Genomic DNA, 19,026 nt, shown 5'->3' with positions numbered 1-19,026 from the left:
TAATAAGCATACCGATAAATTGAATTCTGTCCCTCAGAGGCTGACATAGATTAGGAAGAACATTTTATGAAAGACAATCCAAAAGGATTAAATTGTGCAAACAAAGAAGTTATGTGATGGGATAAAGTTCACATAAACAACACTGGCAAAAAAGTCGGGAGCAGTTGTCAACCAATTTCCAATGCTGGAGATGAGGAAACAGACACCGAATTGTTGAAGTAGATGCTGATGTACTGGTAGGAGATCCAGTCAATTCAAGACCCCGTGCATCTGCTGGAGAAGCAAGTTGCCATCAGATCAGGTGGACCAAAGCAGTTGAAGCAATCGGGAGGTTAAAATTCAGGAAAAGTGGTAGTAAAAATCTTCAGAGCGAGGTGGGTTGTTACCCAACTAATTGCTGCAAAGAGTACAAACTGACCACCAGCAGGCACCCAAGGACTTTGTCCAGAGGACAATGGTAATATTTTAAAGGCAAGGGAAAGTGGAGTGCAGACAAGGTAGGCAACTGGATAATGCTAGTCTTGAAAATCATTCAGCAACATTCACAACAAATAAAAGATGACAGCACCAGATCAGAATCTACCACCTGGAACAGGAATTAATTACAATATTATTCAGGTAGTGGAACAGAACTCCTCCAAAGAATTGTCTCAGCAGTAATATCCAAAGTGAAAGTTACAATATCTAGGGAAGACAGTGGAACTGCCATGTAAAACTGCAAATAGATGAAAGCAAAAATATACTTTTTGTTCCAAAATATACACAATGTTCCATTTTAAAGTTTATAGACTGTTAGCCAATTTGCATGTGATCTGTAATTGTCAGCAAGGCCATTCAACTCATCCACCGGGAACATTCCCAGTGTAATCATTTCACTTCAAGGTTTCAACTTTTGGTTCTTTATTAGGAAGTCCATTTCATACTTTGATCATTCTCTTGCATCACCATATTTACCTTTTGTTAGTTTGAACTGCTGTCTCCTTTTCCTCTTCAAGCTGTACTAATATTTCAGATTTACATTTTCTACCATCTTACCTATGCATGCATAATCCAAGGCACCTTTTCCCCCTTAAAGACTGAACTGTCCAAGTTCCTTATTATTAAAGGATGCCTTTACCAAAAATTTTTTTCTCTTTACCACTTGCAGCAGTTAAATTTTTCCATTAGTTTCTTGATTTCCAGAATCAAAAATTAAAGTACCCCTTGTATTGATTCAATCTGGAGAAGTAATGTTGGTTGAAAATGAGGGAGGATGAAGTGGGTGGTCAAAGGAAAATTTTCTCATTAATTGTAATCTTGCTCCAAGATTTTATTGTCTTCTTCTTCAGTTTCAGGATTCAAGCAAACTAAATTTCCCCCCAGGAAGATAAAATCAGATTGCAAAGACAGCCCAACTGTCCAAAATACCCAAGATCCACTATTTTGCAAAATTCCTATAGGCAATAACAGCTGAAATTATACATCGTAAAGAAGATTTATTTACCTGGATAACGTTGTGTATCAAGCACCTGCTTACATTAAGATAAAATTAACTGAACAAAAAAAAAGCCTGCAGACAATTTATTTTTTTTTAAAAAATGTTAACATAACATTAACACGAATCAGTGACAGAAATGTCTTTATACTTGTTTTGTACAAGAAAGATTTTGAAAGACAAATAAAAAGTACTCAAGTCTGAAAAACTTATCCTTACCTTAGGGGCCTGTGGAGCCTTTGGTTTTTGGAAGAATCTTGTTATTTCTGAAATTTCCTTTACTTTTTCTGCCTTCAAACGCTGTAATCATATTTAACATGTATACCTCAGAAATTACCATTAGAAAGTAATACAAGCTACTACATTATGATTGATTTTTACAGTTTGTAAACCAGGCAATTTCCATAATAAAATACTTCTAGTGCACATTTAAGACAATACATTACTGTAGCACATGTATAAAATAGCAGGGATGGCTTCAGCCTAGGAACAGCACCCAACTTTCAGGTATAATTGCCTTCTGTACACACGTCAGCCAAAGAAATGGAGTTATTAAACTAATACCTATCTGCCAGCTCTCCCTCTCTATAGCCCTGTGATTATGGCATTTTCAAATGCTTATGCAGGTACTTTTATATAACATGATATGGATATTTGCCTCTTCATCACTATTTTCAGGAAGTTCTAACTCTTGCATGGGAAAACTCAATTCCACCCCCCCCCCCCCCCCCCCCCCCCCGCATCTTTCAAGTAATAACCTTAAATCTATGCACCCATTAAAAAAAGACAGGGAAAATAGGTTCTTCCTGCTTCCCCTATTTAGCTTCACATTTTATGCATTATTGTAGGGGTATCTTCAGTAGCCTCCTGCACGAATAAAAAACCAATTCTAACTGAGCCATTCTCCTCCCATGAACAATATTTTCCGGTCTTTGCATATTCTCAAGACTCCCTCCTTTCAGGGTTATCACACTCTTCCTGTGATGTGTTGAATAGAACCATGATCATGTGTGCTGCTGGACTTATAACACAGTGAGGGGGAGGGGGTTGAGATGAGATGAGCAGTGGATATTTCTTGTTTGGATGAATAAACCAAGATGGGAAAAAGCAAATGTATTGGTGAAGATCAGAAAAGTATATGGAGCTAATTTAAGAGCTGCAGAATTATTTAGGGAAAACCAAAGAAATTTAAAAACACTAAATTTGTCTTTACCTTTTCTTCCTCTTTTAACCGTTTCTCCTCTTCCTTCTTTTTCTTCTCTTCCAATTTGGCCCTGTAAAATATCACATATTTTACATCCATGTAGACAAATTAAAAAGGGCAAATAATGTTCAGTCAATATACCAAAGAGGAGGAAATGCATGATAGGCAAAATAGCAAAGCTGGTATCAGGTTGTATACATTCTCATCAGTAGATTGTGGGTTCAAATGATACCATGAATCAGAGCACACAACCTAGTCTAGCACTCCAGTAGAGAACCAAAGCTTTATGGACGCTATATAAATGAAACCACCTCCACACAGGTGGTGATACAACACATTAAATGGCAGTAGTTGAAGCAGTTTTGCTCCCTGGCCAACATTCTTTTCTGCATCAACATCAGATGCAAACAAAATACATATGCATTTAAATGCTATTTGTTGTACTCTTCAGCACGCAAATTGACTTGCATTTCCAGACAAAACATAGGATTGCAATTTAAAACTTATTCAATGGATAGGCTCTCTTAGGATATCCCAAAGGCATTATTGTAATATTAATGTAACATTTCCCTTTTCATATGTGGACTTACTTACATAGTCCCACTAACATTGTAGCAAACCTTGGTATGTCCAAACATCTGTACAGTTCAATCTCAGAAAGAATTTAAACATTTTCCTCTCACATTGAAATTATGCGAACTAAATTGCATAAAGCTACCTGAAAAATCACATCACAGATAATTACAGATTCTAAAACAAAGCTCTATTTGTGCATCAAAGCTGAAGAACAATTAAGAGCTTATAAAATTAGACAGAAGTACTAAGTGAGAGATCACAATGGTAGTGCATTTTGGACCAAATCAATCCTACAGCAATGTTTTCTAGGACTGGGCCAAGAATTTACATGATGAAGAATTCTATATATAAAAAACCCAAGTTACCCCCAAAAAATGACTACAAGAAGTGACAAGGATGGGAAGGAAGTTACACACTCTAACGCATCTTGCTTTTCTTTCCGTTTTTCCTCCTTTAATCTTAATCTCTCTGCTTTCTCCTTTTCTTCCTTTTCTTTTTTCTCTTTTCTCTCCTTGTCCTTCTGTTCTTTTTCCTCATCCTTTTTTCTCTTGGCTTCTTCTCTTGCACGCTCTTTGGCGAGTTTGGCCTCCTCTCTTGCACGTTCCCGCTCTTCTTTTTGTAATTGAAGCTTTTGCCGTTTCTCTTCACGCTGCTACAACAAGAACACAAAGTATCAACATCTGCTGAAGTAAACATTTCAAAGCTGGTTCTAAAATGCTTGAAGATCTCTCTTTTGGCTATTTTTTTTTCTTGTGTCGTACAAATAAAAGGAGCTTTTGCTTGATGATTTTTCCCTAATACTTTGATTCAATATCTGCAATCGCTGTTGTACTTAGGCACAACTACTAGAGAAACACTTAACATGTTCTAGAAGAATGTAGAGATCCAATACCGGAGATTCAAGTCATGTAAAGAAAGACTGCACTAAGATATTAAGTTCTAACTAAAAGGTAAACCAGAGCTCCAAGATAAGGGAACTGAACTGAATTCAAGAGAAGAATGGCCAAAGGCAATGGACAAAAATCTTATTAATTTTATTCAACCTCCACATTTTGACCCTTGATTTCATTTCTCTTCACCATTAAAGGTTTGGTATTATCTAGAATCATCCTGGTAAAAAAAGACTTTTGTTCAAAAATAAGGCAGATCAAGAGTGCAGGTAAAGCAAGAAACTCATTATTACACATATGGCCAAGCTTTAACAAAGTACACCTCAATGTTTCCTGTCAGTTGTACCAAAAAGCTGCAAGTAGACAAATATAATTTTTAATTTACTCGATCAAATGTTACCAACTGATCAGTTGTCTGTATTTTTTTTTGTTAAAAATTCTGTTGTGCAAACATTTTCCCTCTCAATACAAAGGAAGCAAGCAACATTACCCCAGAGACAAAGCCTTTAGGGTTATTCAGCCTCAGTAACCGAGTATGGTTTGAATGCCAAACTCAGACATCATAAACAAGCTCAAAATGATGAATGTAGTCATTATAATCCAGCTTTTCTTACAATGAAAGAAAATATTCTTGGACACCATGCAAAATATACAAATACTGTGTTACGGATCAGGTTGCTATGTGGTGAATGTCCCTTTAAGACATAGTACAGCAGAGTCGTAGTGTGTGTGTGTGTGGTGTCGTCATGACAGCAAGATTACAAAGTGCTGACAGTTTTGCTCAGTGAATCGAAGTGAGTCAGAGGAGAGAGAGAGGGACGCTGACTGCTGGTCTCTGTATCGATGGATGAAGAACGATAGCTGCCTCTGTCACTACAATCCAAGTATGGATTTTTGGAGCGAACAAGCGGAGTCCACTTTGTCGTTAACCTGTAGAGGGAAACAGGTATTTGTGTGGACGGCCACATCTCGAATGCCTTCGGGGCAGCAGATACTTCGGTACAAAGCAATGGACATCACAGGAGATTGGGTCGTCGTATGAGTTCCATCGTGGAACATGTGGATTTCGTAAATTCTCTTTCTACATTCTCTCTACATTTTGTCTTCAGTCAACGGTGGTTTTGCAAAAGCCTTTGCTCACGTCTCACCTGATGACTTGCTGAACTGAACTTTGAGAATTATTCCTGGACTTGGAGTTTGGGAATTTGCCACACACACATTTCAAGTTTAGTTTTGGGGCTTATATTTGATAGCTAACATTTTTACTTTTCTGATTATTACAAGTAGTTATTAATAGCTTTTAAACACTTGTACATGACTCGGTGTGTTTCTATTGTTGCTGGTATGTAACAACCGTGTGCTATAACACAGAGTGTCATTCCCCAATGGGTTGCCCTTAATCTTCTTCAAATAAGTAATTTTCTTTCAATTCTGCACATCTTCCAAATGGATACCATTCAGGAACCTTCAATCGAAATGATACAGTTTTATACGGGGAGAATAACAGCTGCACAAATCTGCCCATCATCTGTGGCAACAATCCTCTCAGTTTAATTGCCCAAGACCAGATACTACACAGTCACCAGAATTACTAATATAACCCCAAGCACTGGGGAAGAGAGGAAAGCACAGCATAAAGTTGTCATCAAAAGCAAGATATTAACTCAATACTAACTCTGTTAATAGATCAAAATACCTGTTGCTGCAGGGATCTCTTGCCTTGCACCTTAGGAGTCTGACAGATCTGCAAAAATCACAATAGCCTTTTATAAATAGAGCATAGAAATAAAATAGCTGTGTCCATTATTCAACAGGAACAAATTGATCACTTTCTTGCAGCATGCACTTCGTCTTTTTGAATAACATGCATAGCAGCAAAACTTCAAAATCATCAACTCAAAACAGTTTGAGATTACAATAAGGTGCAAAACCAAACTAACTGACAAGGTATTCAGTTCTTCATTGTTAAACTTCAATTTCTTTGAACTATTTACTAATACATAGAACAAATTTTCTTAAGGGGTTATAAAGACTGTAATATTTAAACCAGGGCTTCAAAAGAATTTTTATCACTTTCGCAAAATTCAATTTCAAATTGTTAGAGCAGATGATCTTCTTGTGCTTTTTGAAAAAAATCTAGCTGTGCACTGTTATGCCCATGAATGAATAAGTCTACACATTTATGCACAAACAGTATCAGAACATTCCAATAAAATGCCTGGATTTTACTATGCCACAATACATAGAACCAGTGGCCAACTGCTATTACCAGTGCTAACAACTTCAAAACTAAAAAAACTTCAGCTTTTAGTGGGAGTACTGATATGGAACCACAATGAGACCCCCAAAATATGTCTTTAAATCAAGTAATCTAGGTGGTGACCCCAATTTTTTTTTTCCCTAAGTACTATCAACATTTCTAGGATTTTGAGCTGGATTTCAAAGTTCTTAAAATGGATTCAAAATTTGGATTATTAGCTCAATTCATTATGTCACATATGTATGCTTGAGTGACATGAAAAGCTTTATGATATATATCAAAAGACCTTTTAAATTACTTTTAAGCTGTATTTGTAGGATATATTTACCATGATACTGGTGCAATATTTTGAATTTTCCAAACCATTAATCTTTTATTTGAATTGGTAGATTGCAATGACTGTGCATGCCCAGAGTCAAAATAATGCACTCAAATCATTAAAACTTTGCATGTCAAACTCTGCACTGGTAATTGCCAAGCAGTTCTAGCTGGATTTAAATCTATATCCAAGAAGAGATAATTCTTATTTTCCCCCAATCACATTACTTAGCTCCTTATAGCTTTCAAGAGTATACTGAAGTGGTCATTGACCAGATGCTACCATTTTAATAAGTTAACCAAGATGCTAAGAATCACAATTACACCAAGTGCCACTTCCAAAACAATACAGAATAAGAATGCACACATCTACTGAATGATACGCCAGGACAGAATTTTAAAAACTTGTAAAGGTGTTAGTGCCTTTGCAATATTTCCTACTCGCTTCATGGATCTGGATATGAATAAACTATTCTTAACTAGTTGCAAACACTTAAACCTGGTTCTGGATTTTAAAGTTATCCAGAGTGAATGCAGAGAATAGATTAAAATTTTCCACTGTGCCTGGTCTATGCAGGAGTTCCACAGGTTTAAAACAATAGGGAAAAACATTTCTCGTTGTAACACGCACCAAACCAAATACAAATAATTTTTTTTTAAAATGTTAATGAGACAGAAAGCTGTGCGAATATTAGAGTTCTAAATAATACAAGGTAAAATGCAGAGGCAAAGGAGATATTAAAACTTGAAAAGGGAAGCAGCAAGCCTATCCTAAAAGGTCCTATTGATGCTACAAATCACTTTTCATAAATGCTTTTACTAGCATTATGTACCTTGTTCAGATTGACATTGACCAATATAATGATAAAGTATTATATCACAATATCCTTCAAAATTTGGTTATATTGCCAGGATTTGAAACACAAGAGGTAAAAGATGGACAGCTTAGATCTGCCTACCAGATCCTATTCCAGTAGGAATGCCAAACCCTTCTAATCCCCATTGTTTCCTGCTTGGCCTCCCACAAAATCTCCCATTAACATATAACCATTTCTGCATCAAAAGAACCTTGGAAATGAGGCTATAGTCAGAGATAATAAAGTCCATTTTCTTTTACTATACCCTCATTTCCAAGGTTCCTTTGGTGCAGAAATGGTTACATGTTAATTGGAGATTTTGTGGGAGGCCAAGCAGGAAACAATATAATCAATGAAATGTAGTTTTAGCTTCAATTCAGACAAGATCTCTCTCAAAAAGTATGCAATGCATATCCAAGTGTCATTTGCAGTGAACGTTAGCAGTCCAACGTACACTGGGCAGTGGCGACACAACCAGGGCTTATCCTATTTGCATTGAACATTTGAAATCAACAGAAATAGGGCACTGTGGGATAAATTCAGGACAAGGTCAACAATTTTCTATTCTTTAATTCAGCAGTCCCATGATCAAATATAGAATCTTCCTCCATTCTTAAAAGAGATTAATTAGTCCAACACAGACCAGAGATCGAGTGTTTGGTTTTAGTTCGGCTGGTTAAGTTAAAGGGCATTCTGAATCGATAGGCAGAAAATAGATGAGAGAGACCATGATTTCATGATGTTTTACCAACAGGGAAGACACGATCCAGGAAAGTAATTTAATTTTATCATCTTTTTAAACGCACACTTTATTTTCAGAGTAAACAATTGAATAACTGAGGGGGGTGGGGGGGGGGGGTTGGGCAGTGGGGAGAGAGAGATCAAAAAGCATTTCTTCCGCTGATGCAAGAAGAGCGCATGTATGACAAAAAAAAAACTCAGCTAAATTCCTATGAAGACCAGCTGTATAAAGGTTAGCCATGCATGACTTAAAGCTGGCTCAAGCAATACTGTTGGACGAAGAGCACACTTGGTTACAGTTATGATTTTGCTGGGACGGTGGAATTTCATAAAATTACTCAACTACGAAGAAGTATTTCTCTCTAAAGGAACCCCCCGTGTTAAATGCTGTTAGTTTACATATTAGCGTACTTTCTGATTTTGCTACTCATAAACAAGGATGGAGTCAACTTCAAATTTTCTCTTTAGATGCTTTCTTTGAATTTCAAAAGATGTCTGAAATTGAGCCAGGTTTTCAATTTCATGTTTTATATGCCACACAAGATTGGCTTTGAGAAAAGGGTAACACTGTTCATCCTGGCACCACCAACTGCACCCTACTCAGAAAGGGTACTTAATTTGGAAACTCGAAGATAAAAAGTAGGCAACAGATTAGAATAATTAAGCAGCAGGAAGCAGGAGTAAACCCTACTTAGTTAAAAGAATGTCCAAGTCAAAGATGAGAATTCATTAATAAACAGAACAGTAATGCTGCAAAATTCAACAGTTCACAGCGGGGATATTGTATTTAGCAATCTGAGTTTTCAGTACCTGCCATTTAAATTGCAAGCAAAAGTAATTCGGTCAAACAGTTAAGAATATTTAAAATAAAAGCAGTTGGATATGACGTGACCTTCAGAAATATTGATGCAGTTCTGCTCACAGTCCACTTCTAAAGTAAATACTAAATGGACTGAGAAAGCAACAGGTAAAAGGCTATACAGTTATCTAAAAGTGGCCCATATTTTCCATGAATGCATTTTTTAAAAATGTGTTAGTTTCCAGTTTTTCCCAGCAACAAGATTATTATGTTGCTATTTTGAAGCCATTGCATCTTTAAATAACTGAAAAGTGGCACACAACTTCTCTTAGAGCTTCCTGCAAGGACTCCATTCGATTTTCTGAACACCCACGGCTCCATCATAACCATTTGGGTGACAACACTTATCACACCAGTTTCCAAGATTTTTTTCCGCTTAATTATGATTTCTCCTCCACTGGAGTTGAAAGGGCTCCCAACCAGGCCTGATTTCCTGCACTTCAGTTCTCACCCTCTCCCTGCTCTGGGTGGGTGGGGAAAAGTGAAGGCTCTCCTTGTACTCTCAGTTTGCTCCCACCAACTACTATGTTCAACAGGCTTCCTTTTATTCCATCTTCAATGTGATGCCAACATCTTCCATTCTGAGCAAGGCAAGGGGATTGTTCCTTCTGATTCCCTGATTTACTTTTCCATTGCCAACAATACATACTTTCCTTCTCAAAGCACCTTTCCATATAACCAGAGATGCAGCACATCCTTTTATCTTATTCCTTCCCACTGAACAGGGACACAAATAGCAATTCACATGGTGCACTTCCAGTTTGATGTACTGCTTTCAGTGCACATGATGTACTCTCCTCTACACTGGAGAAGCCAAACATGGATTGGGTCACTACTAAGCAGAACACCTTCGTTTAGTGCACAGGTGATTCGGAACTTCCAGTTGTCTGTCACCAATTCTCCACTGCCCTACTTTTAGCTTTTTACAATGTTATAACGAACCCAACTTTGAGGAACAGCACCTCATCTTCCAACTAGGCATGTTATAGCCTTCAAGACTTAATACAGAGTTCAACAAACAGCAAAATTATTAAGGATGCAGGTAGAGTATTATGGACATGAAAAGCATGAAAGAAAATAGGATTCAGTTTTAAATATAGGACAATCAATACAAAACAAAATGTTTAACCACACGTATGGTCTTTTTTTAGAATACTAGATATGGGGCCCCACTTCAGAAATATGAACATAATATAGAATAACCAGAGGATCAAGGACTCAAAAGTAAACCATGTCACCAAATGCTTTGCTGCTCATTTCCCTATTCACTTGCCCCAGTCACTTACTCACCTACGGTGCCTCCTAGATTAGTAAGCATCTTGAAAGTTTCCATCCTCTTTCAAATTCTCCCACAAGCAATCATTGAATAAGATGTTGCAATTATGAAGAACATTTTGTCACACTTAGTAAGAATAAAAGGTTAAGAGGAGGTGGTGAAGGGATTGGGAAAAAGGAGTCTTTATGAAAAGTACTAAAAGGCAAGCAATTTTGATTGTTTCCACTGGTTTCTGCTGACTGATGATCTCCAAAATTAAGTTTTAAGTTCTTCTCCCTCAAGTTTTATTCTTTACAAGTAACCATTAAAAGGGAACAAATCTGAAAATAAAGCAGCAATTCAAAGGATGGACTAAGATGCACAGAAGATATGATAAGCACAGTGGATGACAAGGAATAAAAAGGTGGACAGAAATAATAATGATAACATGCTAGCATGAGAATACAAAACATTTTTAAGCCCAACGTCTAGAATGAACTATGGGATACTTAATACTACAACATTTCCAAGAAATGCAAGAATTTGGGGGGGGGGGGGGGGGGGGGGGAATGGTGATAACAATCACACAGCATTTCTTGGGTTCAGAGAGAACCTATACAGAACTTAAGGATGGATATTAAGCTTTAAATTAGTTATTTTATGAATTTGTGTCTATAATCAGTATTCAATTTATTAATCAATGGCCTCATCTTCTGCTTAACAGCTCGTAGATCCACTTGATTCTGACAGCTTTTACCCAGTTAACTAGGTGGAAGACCAGGACTCAAATTCAGGCTCAAATCCAACACTCCATTCTGCTAAGTACTTGCACTCAACCCGTAGACTCCTGAAGAAGCAGAACAGACTTCCTCAGATTTCCCAGGACTTGAGCTAGGAAACCCTGCCTGCTGAACCTAGCACAAGTCCAGCAGGCCACTAAAATATATCTGAAGCGGCTGTCCACTTCCCTTTACATTTGATTTAAACAATTGTTTATTCAAATAAACTGAATTGTGTGTGAAAGTGTATTTAAATATTTTAGTAGCATGCTCCAGAGCAATGGTGTGCTTTCAATGCCCAACTCATTCACAAATATTCATTTCAAAATGGGGCTATGCTCACACCAGGTGTCAAAATCATTCTTGTGGCGGAATCTGACACTTGCACTTGGAGAGACCCAATATCATGTGAGGTCTTTCTAATCAGGTGGGAGCCACCCAACAGATGATTCCACCTAGAGGCATGCTGCAAGAAAAAAAGGTGCTCAAAAGGGGGACATCTGGAAATCTTGGGAAACTCACTGGTTAGTGCAAGATCTCCTTCCTCCCCTCCATCCAAAGTAATCTTTCAGGATACAATAACATTTTAGATTATATCCACTTAAATTATTTCTCATTAAATATGCTAAAATCATTGATGCTTTTCTTTCTCTTTCCCCATCAGAAATTTCAAAATGTGCAGAAATAATATTTCTAATCAACCTTGCTGCCTGAAGTCGTTAATGTAGATACTGGACTCCTCTTATCCTTTGGAGTTCTTGCTTCTGGTGAACTCTCAACAGATGAAAATGAACTTGATAAGGAGCTGATCGGCGAGTTGTTATTTTCGTTATCAAATGATCGTGTTCCTTCAACTTGGACTATCCCCTTTGCCAGGTTCCCAGCCCAGCATGATTTATCAGCCATTATATCTTTTAATACCACCACTGGAACTCTGCTTCCAAGTAAGCTGATAGAACTAGGGCTTGCACTTTCCATTTCTTGCCCTTCCTTGGCCTTCGTTTCACTGCTAGTCTCCCCAGGTACTGAATTTCCAGAATTCATAGATTCAGAAGTTACTGCTTTTGTTAAACTAGCTCTCAACCAGTTGCATGTTTTTTCACGATCAACATTTGTTTTCTTATTCAGACATTTAGAAGCCACTACTTTTACAACTGTGGTGTCTGCACTGTCCATGACTTCGTTGCTAGAATCACATGTCAAGTCAATTGTGGAATGGAGTTCACTACTGTGCATCTTAGGCACGGGCTTACTCGTCTGAATGAAATTCAAGAAACCATCAAGAGGTCCTTTCCCATTAACAAGTTTGGAGGGAACAAGATCCCCATCCAATGCCGGTGAATTTCCAGTCTGGCCATCTAAGTTTATTTTGCAGTCATTCTCAACATCCTCAACAGAGACCATCAGTTTTTCTGAAGTTAGCTGCACAGGTGAATTGGGAGATATTTTTGTCCGCTTGGCATCATCAGTCTCTTCATTTTCTGGCTTTGGTACGGGATTGAGACGTTTGAAAGGTAATCGTGCTGCAACATAAAGATATGACCATTAAGATTAAGAAACAAGGACAAATTTCTAACATTACAAATAACAATTCTAGCTTCCTTTTCACTTCTAATTTTCCCTTCTATTGGGAAGTTAGTAACTCCTCCCAGAGTGTTGACCATGTTGGCCACACTTGGGAGATTAGTTAAGCTGAAAAGTGTTTCAATAAAAATTGTTCACAAAGCCATCATAAACTAGTTAATATATTTTATGCAGTATTAGGGGAGTAATGTTCATTTAGACACTGGAATTAGGACAGGGATTTTCCCCCAAGAGACAGGACAGTATTCCATTCCACTGGGGTGCATTTATGGAGTTGGCCATCACCATTCCAAATGTAAATCATCACAAATTAGTTTATACCAAATATCCAAAAAGGTTTTTTTTTTAATTATTGAATATCACACTGACGATGATGCCATTAAGCAGGACAAGTCTGAAATACAGGATAGCTTAAACATAGTAAAAGTGGATAGTGGGATTAAAATCTTGGAAGTGGACACATTTTCAGGTTTAAATATATCCCAGACAGTTAAAAGCAGCAAGGGTTGGGGGGGGGGGGGGGGGGGGGGGGCGGATAATAGTGCTGACTACGATGTCAATCCTTCCTGACTCCAGGAGTAAAGCCAGAAGAATGCTAATGCACTATTATTTGAGAAATAGATAAACTGAAGAATTACAGGCCAGAGTTGGGCAAATTGTTTGAATCAATTGTGATAGACTGTATAATCCTTCATTTAGGAAGCCAAAATCAATAAGGAATCATCACAGATTTGTTAAAATTGTGTCGGACCAACTTGATTAGAATGTTTTGAGATGGTAACAAATTGTGTTTATACTCTATGTGTATGTCAGCAAGATTTTTGACAATGTCACGTGGCAGATTAGTTAAAAATGTAAAAGCCCCAAGGAGAGTGACTGAGCTGCTGCGCTGGAAAAGGAGGGGTGGGGGGTGGGGAGGAATTAGGCTGGCTTGCTGTATTTTGGACTAGGAAGGAGACCATTAAATAAATAATCTCCTTTTGTGTTATAGAAGTTCTATGATTTTATGACAATAAGCCAATAAACAATTAAGCAATTTCCTAACCCCAATGCATGACTGGTCAACCCAATAAAAGCTAGCACAGATTTGATGGGCAAACTTGATGCAGAAATCATTCTGCAATTCAGTTGATGCCCATTTGCAAATATGTCCTGTCAGAGTTTACTGGGCATGTAGGTATGCAATATTGTTGTAGTATGCATAGAATATAGTTCAAAACCTGATGTTTTCAACACTTTTACTTGGCATTTTTTTCCCTCACGTGAAATGACAAGTGTGTGTGTTGGATTCACTTAAATATTAGGGCAATATCGTTTAATCAGGGGAGACATCACGGTCACTGAAGGAGCTGCAACATTGCTCAAAATCATGAAAAGACCACATTATAACCCATTATATCAACATCAGAAAATGCAACAAATTACCTTGGACTAATTTCTTTGCTGGAGTAGCTGCTTTCAACTTACACTCCTCCATTACTGCAAAAGAAAGAAAAAAGGTTACTCAAAACAAAGTTTTTTTGAAAACACTAGCTGAAATATTGATTAAACATCACTTAACAAGAACACAACTCAATCATAACACCCAGTATTTAGAATTCTGTTTAAATGCATACCTACCAATATGGACGAAGTCCATAATCTTTTAAGAGAATCCAACCAACACACTTGGTATTTTTCCTTATGTGAAGTGACAAGTAAAGGAAGGGCTGGAAACATCAGGTTTTGAACTATGTTCTATGCATACTACAACACCTCTAATATCAAACGTTTCTTCGCAAATAATCTTACCGATTTCAGCTTGGAGATGGAAGCTATACTGATGGCCTTGTAGCAAGTAAAATATCTTTAAATAACATGCACATCAATAATTTATTCTGTGAATAACTTCAAATGTTGATGTTTTGCAGGTCAAACACTCAAACTTCTGATGAATTTGACTTCTGGGTCTATGCAAAGTATTTTCCATCACCAGCACTTTCTCTTCTCCCACCTCAAATCGTCATGAAGTTGACAATAGTGTCAGATAATTTTGAAGTGATTATTAAAAACTTCACAATGAAACACAACTGAAGTCTTTTTGTTCATGCATATTTTTGAAATATTTATTTCCTCACTGGCAAGCAATTATTATTCCATATGTGGCTTCCATATTTGCTGTTAAAAATCCTGAACAGATACTTAATATACAAAAGTTACCAAAACAATCCATTTGAAGGATTTCAAGTTCAATCTGTATACTAAAATACTGAACATCCAAAATATTTTTGCTTTGGGGGAAGCAAAGTGAAAAATTGAGAAAGAGGCTGCATCAACAGAGAGCAAATTCTTCATTTGATGACAAGCGCACCTACAGAAAAATGTTGAAATCCTACAATGACAAAATACCTTGATTGCTACCCTAAAGAGAGTACTTGGCCACTCTGATCATACTCAAATAGCCCAGAACAAAGCAGCAAAGCAGAGTTATCTGATCTTGCTCTTGCAAGGCCATTCAGTTTTATCAGACTAAATTGCAATGCTTCAGCAGTGTAATAATTTAAGAATCAATCTACGTTAGCCACCTTGAAGTACTCTCCTAATATTATAGAACTGTTCAATTTTTGGTAGTTTAATAAAACATTTCAAATATTTAGGGCAATGTTGGATTGATTTTAATTCTTAATTACAGATGCTAGCACTTACAACCTACAGCATATCATTACCAATAATGATAGATAAGCAGAAGTGCTTATTTGAAAAGGCTAAGAGATGGAGGTGGGGGGTAGGAAAGAGGAAGAAATATCCTGTTACCAAGCAATAGTTCTGATCTATGAATTACTTTTCCTTAGCGAACAATGGCACAGCATGCCCCGCACCAATACACCAGTGCTACCACCAAGTACAAAAGGCAGAATTGCACCCTAATGAGAAGTCTTAAATCTCAGCTGACCATTGAAGAAAAAGCAATAAGTAACAGGCTGAAGACAAAACATAAAGATGAGGGTTCATAATTCTAATTTCAACAGTAACAAAGTCACTTCAGTTGTCAAAATTCCCTGAGAGGTCTCATTCTTCACAAAACTTGAAAAATACCAATTAAAAATGGTTTTCCTTTCCTAATGCCTGCATTAAAATACAGAATCAAAATACATACACTAATTGAAAAAGAGCTGACCAACCTAATCCCACCTTCTAGTACAAGGTACCCCTGTAGGTCATGGCTCGGAGTACATATCCAAGTACTGCTTAAATGTAAAGATTTCTGCCTCCATCACACTTTCTGGCTGCAAGTTCTAAACCCCTACCACCCTCAGGTTGAGAGAATTTTTCCTCCCCTCCACTCTAATACTTCTAATCACTTTAAATCTAAAGTCTCGCAATTTTTTATCCTTTTGTTAATGAAAACAACCCCTTCCTCTTTATCTAACCCCTCAATTTTATGTGCTCCAATTAAGTCTCACCTGCTCTATTCTGAAAAAACTCTAGCTTACACAATCTTCCTTCAGAGCTGCAACCTTCCAATCCGAACAACATTCTCCTTCCCAGCAATCACATCTTTCCTGACATACAATGATCAGAAACATACACAATACCCATGTTGCAGCCCAATAGCCTCACAAAATGGTGCTGCTGCCTGCCAGCTTCTGGACCTGGGTTTGATCCTGACTGCTAGTGCTGTTTGTGCAGAGTTTGCACATTCTCTCCATGCCGTGCTAGTTTCCTCCAGGTGTTCTGTTTCGTCCCACAACCCAAAGATGTGCTGGTAAGCTAACTGGCTACTGTAAAATTAGCCAGCTGGTATAGGTTAATGGCAGAAAGGATCAAAGGAAGCTGATGGGCATGTGTGAGAGATTAAGTTGCAGGTGTACAGGGAAACGAGGAGAGAGGGGAATAAAACAAATAGGATTTCTTCTCTGGGAGCTGGTATGGACCTGAACAGCCTTCCTCTGTGTCGTTACAAATTTAAGATACATTTACAGAAAAACATTTAAACTCTATACCTTTACTAATAAAGGAACACATCACTTGCTTGACATGTGTTACTACCTTTAAAAACTTGTGGCACTTCAAGGCCCCTCTGTTCCTCAATACTATTTAAAATCCCCCAATATTTCCTTGCCTTGCTCCATCTCTTGAAAACTATTACCTTATTCGTTTGGATTAAGTTCCTTTATCCACCTTTCTACCCAACTGACCAGATCATCTGTATTTCGATGAAACTGAATGCTTTTTCCTCACTGGCAACACAGGCAAATTTTATATTGTCTGCAAACTTCTTATTATGCCTCCTATTTTTAGGTCTAAGTAATTATTGCAAAAAAGAGACTTCATACTGAGCCCTGCTCATAAAGCATGGCTGTCAATCACTACACTTTGCTTCTTGCCACTGAGACAACTTTAGATCAATGGGGGTGCTTTCGAGTCCCATGGCTTTTTCTTTAAAATATAAAGAAAGCACTGCTGTGTCCCACCTTACCTCTTACTTAGTTTCAGGGACAGTCAAAGGGCAATCTTGCGTAGTTACTCTTCAATTTTATAAAGAAGAATAAAAAGTTGAACATGTCACTATATTAACATTCACCTGCTATATCTATTATTTTATGATCTATTTTGGAAAATAATGAATTCCATATCAAGTGTTAGAATCCTAGCAAAGTCTTTTCAAAAAACTGTTGCAATCCAGAAGTTTTTGTCCTCCAATTTTTTTTCTTTAAAACATGCCAAATAGAAATCACAATACTTTAATGAAAGCATTGAGCAGTTTTATGTAGTAAGACTTGAGAGGAAGGGGTGAAAAAAAAATTATCAATCTCCATGCAGAAAATTTGAGCAGGCCAAAATGACTTTTGTAACCCACTAGGATGAAAGTGGCAGCCAAATAGGATCACAAATGACTTACAGAATGCTATTCTGTAATTAAGTCATTAAGTACACCAACAATTTTGTGCCAGTGAGGCAGTTGTCATGTACTTCCACTTTAAAAAAATGCACAATAGAAATTTAACTACTATAGTGCAATTAAAATTCATCCAAAGTCAATGATGACTCACAAAGTGTCAGAACTTGCATAATCCAAATTTAAAGTATCTATCAATCAGCAACGTAACATGTGTGATCTCACTGCATAAATAGTCACAAGGGGTTAAAAGTTTCTTCCAATGAAACGCTGCACGTATGAAACCAAATGCAGCAGGTAACAGAATACGGATTTAGCATGAATAATTTTGACAATCAAGTTGCATGAATCAACTCTGTGCCCTGGAAAACTTTAAATTTCATTTCTAATGCAATCAGAAGATTTCCACGTGATTTTACGAAAAACTCATTCAAGCACTGGCTCTGCCGAAGCACATAGTCAAGGAAACAAAGAATATTCCGTATAAACAGATGGAAACATTGAGAGATAACGAAAAATCCGAATACAGAGAAGGAAACGAGGTTTGTTTACAAAATCCCACAAACGTCAACAATACTAATTCAAAAATCGCAATCCCAATAGCATTCAGAAGCTTCAGCATCCTCAGCCAGAAACAAACTAACTAGCCATTCAAACGCAGGTGAAGTTTTTTTTTGGAGAAAAGCTAATGCTTTTAAGTGAGTGATCGCTCCTAGCTCGATTCTGAATGGGGCGCCACTTAATCCGAGCCTCTGGCTCTCCCGCCTTTCTACGGCTCAGCAGCTGAGTGAAAGTGACTGGGGCCAAGGTGAACTTCCTGTCAGCGCCTTAAAATAATGTTTAATTTCTTTAAAAAGCTGCCGCGGATTAAAGAGCATCTCCGCGTACTCCCCTTACCCGGAGCCGGCAGTGAGCCGCTGGCAGTCCCCGGCCTGTCAGGGGGTGTTCGGCTGCCTTGTCAGCACCGGGCCGGTCCCCCCCCCCCTCCAGCCGCTCGGCCGGGGCCTTGTCACCGACTGCGAGCCTCACACGGGCCCTCCCTCCCTCCACCTCACTCACTCCCCCACCTCGGTCCTCTCTCGCCGCCTCACCAGCGGCCGCCTGTTGCTGGTGTGCTGGTGTCGGGGTCTGCAGCATTCCCCGCGCCCTCCCCGGGCGGCGCGCTGGGGTCAGTGACAGCGGCTGTCGGTGGCTGGCTGGACAGACCGGCCGCGCCGCTCTGCTCCTCTCCTCTCCTCTCCCCCCTCCGGCTTCCCTCCGCCTCCAGCCGCTCCCGCTCACTCGCCCTTCCCCTCCCCCCTCAGCCCGCTCGTATTTGGCGGGAACCGACGCGAACCCGCATCACCTCCT

The 19,026-nt window shown here is 38.3% G+C and overlaps 1 protein-coding gene across 6 annotated transcripts in view; it reads right to left on the bottom strand.

Moving 5' to 3' along the window:
- chaf1a (chromatin assembly factor 1, subunit A (p150)) overlaps window positions 1-18,963 on the bottom strand; it is a 34,070-nt gene extending 15,107 nt beyond the window's left edge. For 3 of the 6 annotated variants that reach the window (XM_052037819.1, XM_052037818.1, XM_052037821.1), the window contains exons 1-7: window positions 18,744-18,947; window positions 14,223-14,276; window positions 11,916-12,736; window positions 5,841-5,888; window positions 3,671-3,906; window positions 2,688-2,748; window positions 1,694-1,774 (exon numbers count right to left, since the gene is read on the bottom strand). In XM_052037819.1, the coding sequence (XP_051893779.1) occupies window positions 1,694-1,774; window positions 2,688-2,748; window positions 3,671-3,906; window positions 5,841-5,888; window positions 11,916-12,736; window positions 14,223-14,276; window positions 18,744-18,813 (1,371 nt within the window). In that variant the 5' untranslated portion in view covers window positions 18,814-18,947. Of the gene's footprint in view, window positions 1-1,693; window positions 1,775-2,687; window positions 2,749-3,670; window positions 3,907-5,840; window positions 5,889-11,915; window positions 12,737-14,222; window positions 14,277-18,573; window positions 18,673-18,743 lie in introns of those variants that run through there. The other 3 variants (XM_052037817.1, XM_052037820.1, XM_052037823.1) reach the window with 3 other exon arrangements.
- Between the last annotated feature and the right edge of the window lie 63 nt (window positions 18,964-19,026).

Source organism: Pristis pectinata, chromosome 24 (genome assembly GCF_009764475.1).
Source record: "Pristis pectinata isolate sPriPec2 chromosome 24, sPriPec2.1.pri, whole genome shotgun sequence".
NCBI classification, from domain to species: domain Eukaryota; kingdom Metazoa; phylum Chordata; class Chondrichthyes; order Rhinopristiformes; family Pristidae; genus Pristis; species Pristis pectinata.
The sequence above is the reverse complement of the archived record's forward strand: the minus strand, read 5'-3'. Positions and strand labels throughout refer to the sequence as shown.